The 6,000-nt window shown below is 48.9% G+C and overlaps 1 protein-coding gene across 1 annotated transcript in view; it reads left to right on the top strand.

The window, feature by feature from the left end:
- Positions 1–1,926: 1,926 nt before the first annotated feature.
- Positions 1,927–6,000, top strand: part of CCDC6 (coiled-coil domain containing 6) — a 108,318-nt gene continuing 104,244 nt past the window's right edge. The window contains exon 1 of the mRNA XM_070562541.1: positions 1,927–3,201. Within this exon, the coding sequence (XP_070418642.1) occupies positions 2,893–3,201 (309 nt within the window). The 5' untranslated portion in view covers positions 1,927–2,892. The remainder of the gene's footprint in view (positions 3,202–6,000) is intronic.

Genomic DNA, 6,000 nt, shown 5'->3' with positions numbered 1-6,000 from the left:
TTATTTTAATTTTACTATTGAAAGTTCTAAGGCCATAGAGTAAATCAGCTGCACAAAGGGCATTAGACAAAGATTTTGGTGCTGTGCCTTGCAATTAGACTGAAGATATGTTTTTCCTTTACTGTTACGTTTTCGAATCTGGAATAGGGCAAGGGTAAATTTCATTATTTCTCCAATGGAAGTGATTATCTAAATTTGTCTCTTCTTCCTCCAGGCAGCACACACTGCCATTTATTCTTCTGATTCATTTCCCCTAGAAAGCTGAGAAGGAGTTTTATAATGATATTATTGGTTTTGTAACTAGTGTTTCCATTGTAATGCTATTACTGAACCAATGTTGTGATAAATGGTCTGTTTACAAGGGGAATCACTTTTACAAGAAGTAGAAAATTAGACACGCTTCTGCTTTGCAATAACAATAAAAACCACAGCGAACAAATATTCTCCAGTTTATTCCCATCTGTATCAGCAGGGAAGCTTTAGAAGATGGCTTTCCCCCTAAAGTCTCCTAAACACGATTACTGCCTACAAGTGCCATGGCAAAATGCAGTTTCCCTTCAAATCCTATTCAAGACCAATACATTCTTAAGCTTGCCACAACATGGGTCCTTTAAGAAAGCCAGGCGCTGTAAACCCCACCCCTCTGCTAACTTGAAGCAGAAAGTCGGCCTTTCTGAGGCAGGCAGTTGGTGATAAAGCTGAGAGTGAGCCAGCTTGCCCCCTGCTTTGCCTGGAAGGAATGTTTCTGTTGCAATAAGCTCTAAAAGTGGAATCTTTAAGATACTATGGCATAGGGAACAATAGAAACTTGTGAAGTATGGAAGCCAGACTCTCTTAAGATTTTATCACGGTGCTGAATAAAGTGGAAAGAATGCTGTTAAATGTGAGTTTCCTCCTGTGGTGCTACTCCCTGCTAATGTTCCTCTTCCATTTCACCCAGCAAGTGAGTTTTCCAGAAGCCGTTTCCAATTAAATGAGCTGCTTGTCTCATGTACCCGATCCCCGAAAGGAAAAGTCAGGGAGAGACATAAATTTTAGTGAAAATTAAACTGGATCACTTATAATAGAGCTATTTACATTGGCTATATGTTTCTGAAGAGCAAAGCCAATTCTTTCTTTGTTTTTTCCTGCCACACCAACAATGACTAAGTTCAGAATTCCTCTAGCACTAAACTAAAAAATAACCAAGAGAAATTAGTTTAGCTGCAGCTGGCATTTCTGAGCTGTCTGCTAAAAGCAGCCATCTTGGTAAAAGATGATGTCATTTGGAACACTTGGAGTTTTAGTTTATTCTGTTACCAGTTTCCATTAGCCATTGAATAACAGTTTAATCATTAGATCAAATTTAGCTTTAAAGACAATGGAGGAGCGGGAATAAAAATTGTTCCTTTCCCCACCTCTTTATCCTGCCTAACATCTTATAAAATTTTCTAAAAGTTCAAAGCGATCGAAACATTTTTACACTTATTTTTTCCAATTTCTGTTTCCATATGTTTGCTCTTCCCTTAATTAACCCTGGATAATAAAACTAGTCTGGTCACTTTCACTTTCCAATTTTTATACGTAAGTGAAAGCTGTTTTGTGTCAACAGTGTAAAGTGTTTAGAATCATCTCACCTGCTGGGCCAATTTCCTGCAAGCCTTTCTTTTGGAGGGGAGAGGGGTATACACGTTTTGATTTTGAATTTCTTGTTTCAAAACTAGAACCCTGCATTAGACTACATTAGAGTAATTAATTTGTTTTATTTTTGACCCGTTAAAGTTTTCTAGGAGCGGGCAAGACGACAGTAAGGAAAGACGATGGTTATGTTGTAGTCTCACTTATTTGTATAGCGTAATACTATGTCTGCAGATACTTTGGAAAATTGGCGCTTAAAGAGATGTTTCAATCCACAAAAAGTGTTTATCATTTTTTCTTTTTGGATTAGATAAATGTTAGTGTCTTAATCCTACTGCGTGACATGTCCCGGCACTGTTTGCAAGATGCAAAGAGAAAAAGGAAAAAAAAGTTGCACCTTGTTTAAACAATTGAACGCTGTGTGCTTTGTGAGATTATGAGGAGTACAGAGGGCGGTGTGTCTCTTTGCAAATTCTTTCTTAACGAGGTTAACCTGTGGCTGTTGTTTCAGGCCCCCCTCCCCCACCTCCCCTTCCTTGCAGGGGAACTTTCTGTTCTCTTAGCCCTATCCAAAGCTTCCCAGTCAAACTCACTGAGAAGATAAAACTGAAAGGGCTGCGTGTATGTTTGAAACAGACAGAGGGAGACACGAGCACACACAGTCTGCGGAAGATGGGGCCACGACTCGGCCGGGGCTAGATGCCGGAGCCGGGCTGACCTTTCCACGTGTGCCTAGCACCTGCGAGGCCAGGGGGCCATTGGGTTCCTTTTTCCAAGAGCGGGCGCGAGCCCGGAAGAGGCTGGGCGGCCGTGGGTTTAGGACAGGGGGCTCGGAGGCCCTCCCTCGGAACACGTGCGGCCGGAGAGCGGCGGGTGCTGAGACCGGCCTGGTTTTCCCGCACCGGCAGTGCCCGGGCGTCCCTGGCCCGCCGGCCGACGCCGGGAGGCGGGCCGCGGCGGCCGCGGGCGGGTCCCGGAGCTTTCGGCAAGCTTTGCAGGATGGCCTAGTGAGCGCGCCAGGCCCGGCTGGAGCTAGCCCCAGTGCAATACTGCCCGAGCCCGGGCGGGGTCTCTGTTCTCTGGCAGAGGAGGTCCCTTGGCAGCGGGAAGCTCCCTCTCTTTCTCTCGCCGCCGCTTCGAGTCTGCGCCCTGGTGCCAGGCGCCCAGCTCGGCGCTCCCCTGTGCTCGGCCGGCGCCCACTCATTCGCAGCCCAGCCTTCGCCGCCGCCGCCTCCCTGCTCCTCCTCCTCCTCCTTTCCCTAGCCCGCCGCGGCCATGGCGGACAGCGCCAGCGAGAGCGACACGGACGGGGCGGGGGGCAACAGCAGCAGCTCGGCCGCCATGCAGTCGTCCTGCTCGTCGACCTCGGGCGGCGGCGGCGGCGGTGGCGGCGGGGGAAGCGGCGGCGGTGGGAAGTCGGGGGGCATTGTCATCTCGCCGTTCCGCCTGGAGGAGCTCACCAACCGCCTGGCCTCGCTGCAGCAGGAGAACAAGGTGCTGAAGATCGAGCTGGAGACCTACAAACTCAAGTGCAAGGCTCTGCAGGAGGAGAACCGCGACCTGCGCAAAGCCAGCGTGACCATCGTGAGTGCCCCCGGGGGGCGCGCCGCAGCGCCGACCTCCGCCCGCCCCCGGGAGAGGCTGCACCCCGACCCAGGCAGCCCCCGGGCTCCCCGAGGCTCCCGAGGAGCCGCAGCGAGCACAATCCCAGTCGAGACCTGCGGGCTCCCGGAGGGTGGGGGAGAGGGAGGCGCCCCTTCGGGGCCATGCGGGTCTGTCCTCCCCGGGGGTCTCGGCCCCTCATGGGGTGCGGGAGAAGGCTGCTGGGACAACCAGGCACGGAACGCCTCTGGGGAGGAGGCCGCTCCCGGGCAGAACTAGAGGCTGGCGGTGTGACTGGGGGGCGGGGTGGGACTTTTTTCAGCCCTAGTACGCCTGAGGGGTGCGCCCAGAATCTGGGGAGCCGTAGGCTCAGGGAGAGTGAGGAAGCTGGGGCCAGTTCCGGGGGCACGGCTTGGGTGCGGGGGGTGCGCAGCTGGGCTGGGCACTTCGCTGGCATCAGGACAGCGCTAGCTGGATCACTCGGGGAGGGGGCGGGAGAGAGTGGCCGGGAATCCGGGAAGTGGAGTTTTCTGGCCAGGATCGAGAGGGAAGGGCGGGTACCGTAGCTGATGCTCCCACCTCCGTTGGAAGTCCTTTCCTTGGTTGGGGATGGGGGGTGTTGGCGGCGACGGCGACGGTGTACAGCCAGGAGAATGCAGCATCCTATACTGGCCTGGACAGAGTGAAGGGTGTGCTGAAACCAGGGTGAAGGGTAGCGACTGACTCCCTTGCTAAGCCAGATGTACGTGTGTTTGCTTCATTGGTGGTGGAATGTCTAGGGGTATTTTGCCTCTGAGCCCAGAGACTTGACGGGAGAGGAGGCTGGCTGTTCTGTTTCCACCTGGCCCCTGGAGGCTTTCCCGAAGCGGGTAAGATTAGATGCATAGGTCTCCTTCCTAGTGTAGCAGGCATTTAGAAAGGCCACTATAGCCGTGATGAGGCTAAACTAACTGGAAAAAGTACACTGTGTGCTCTCACCTAACTTCCCTGCCAGCTAGCCACATCATTAACATGCAGAATCCCCATACAGACAACTCTATTCAGATCAAAACGGTTTCCGAGCCAGGAGCAGAGAAGAAAATGTCCAGAAGTCAAGGGGATAAATTCCCATAGCTGCCGCACAATAACTGATTAGACTGAACCTTCAGATGGAGAAAAAGACATAAATTTGGGGACGGATCAAAGATCCCACTCTGGAAGTGGAATGGGGCAGGTTTAGGATGCACCTGTCCCAAGAAAAAATCTTTAGTGGAGGAGTGAGTGTGTAGGTGTGAGTTGATGTGGATGCTCCCTCAGTGCTAGCGCATACGTGGGAACTGGATGACATTGTGAATTTGCTTAAAAAGCAGGTTTCCGCCCAAGTGTCAGTGTGATTGGCACCCTAAACAAATTGATTATAGACAGACAGTTTGCTCGAATTTAGTCCTGGTGAATCGAATTGGAGCAACATTCACGTATGTCCAGACTGTAAAGTTCTTGAAATGTCCTTTTGGTAGGAAGGGGGAGGAATTTGCAGAGGCAGTCACTTCCAAGCCTCCTCTATTGCTTTCTTGGCTGAGAGAGATCTCTCTGCTGAGTCCGGGTTTGAGAAGAGGGGGAAGCTGGTGGAAGCAGTTTATTTAAGGTTTGAGTTAGTAAATGAGAGGGTTAGTTTCTTGGAGAATGTGAACCATGGAAAGCAGTAAAACTGAGATGAAACAATCTCTAGCCTCTTGGGTACAGTGAGCACTTCAGGCTGTTTTTGTTTGTTTGGGAGGGAGGATAAGGGGGTGGAGATACTAAGAAAGGGTTATCTGTTTGACACTTTAACCATAATAAAAGTAGGTCTGTAAATTGTACACAAACATATTGGCTTTGCACAGACACATTCATTCCTGGTGTAGAAGATCAGAGGCCTTCTGAATACTTGGTTTGAAGAGTGTGTAAAGTGGTGGCTTTATTTCTTAGCACTTAACTCTCACCTGAAACTGACATCCAATCAAATATACTTTGTAAATATTCTGTCGCCCTCCTGAGTAGTTTTAAAATTGTTTTGGATGACAGTTTACAAGTACTAGGAACTTCTCAGTTCGGCTTTAATCTCTGATTAATGTATGCAAGGAGCCAAATAAAAGTGCTTGTGGTTTACCTGGTTCCTTAGTACTTGGCAGGTGTTATTAAGGAGCCGTATGACAAATGCAGAGAAGAGATGCCTTTAAGGTTTTGAGAGTTTTAACTGACCAAGGACCCAGATTGTGTTGGGGTGGGTTCGACTTTAGGTATGTAATTTGGGAGGAGAAATGTGTATGACTCCATGAAATGGGTCTGTGAATGTAAGGAGTCCATTGAATAACACTGTGTGGTAGTTTATGTTAAGGTTAAGCTGCACAGCCCCTGACAACTCTAAGTTAAACATAGCCCTTGCTGGTAGCTGCCTAGGAAGTTTGTGACAAGTCCTAGATACTCAGTTAAGTGAAGGCCTTCCTAGATTTTTCACTATTTTAGTTAATTTGAAGGGAAGATGGTACCATAATCCTATTACTTGCCTTCCTGGCTCTTATTAGTTCCTCTGTTACAATGTTAACTTTGATGTTCTTGACCACTAAAGGTGATTATGGCTGTCTTTTGTTTTCTCTGAACATATTCAGGAAGGTATACTGCTAATCAGCCACACTCTGAAGAAGAGAGAGGTGCCAGTGTTGTTTGCTTTTGTTTAAACAGACTTTATTTTTTAGAGCAGTTTTAGGTTTGCAGCGAAATTGATCAGAAGGTACAGAGATTTCCTATACTCCCCGCTCTCCC

Source organism: Equus przewalskii, chromosome 1 (genome assembly GCF_037783145.1).
Source record: "Equus przewalskii isolate Varuska chromosome 1, EquPr2, whole genome shotgun sequence".
NCBI lineage: Eukaryota > Metazoa > Chordata > Mammalia > Perissodactyla > Equidae > Equus > Equus przewalskii.
This window is presented reverse-complemented; position numbering and strand designations above follow the sequence as displayed.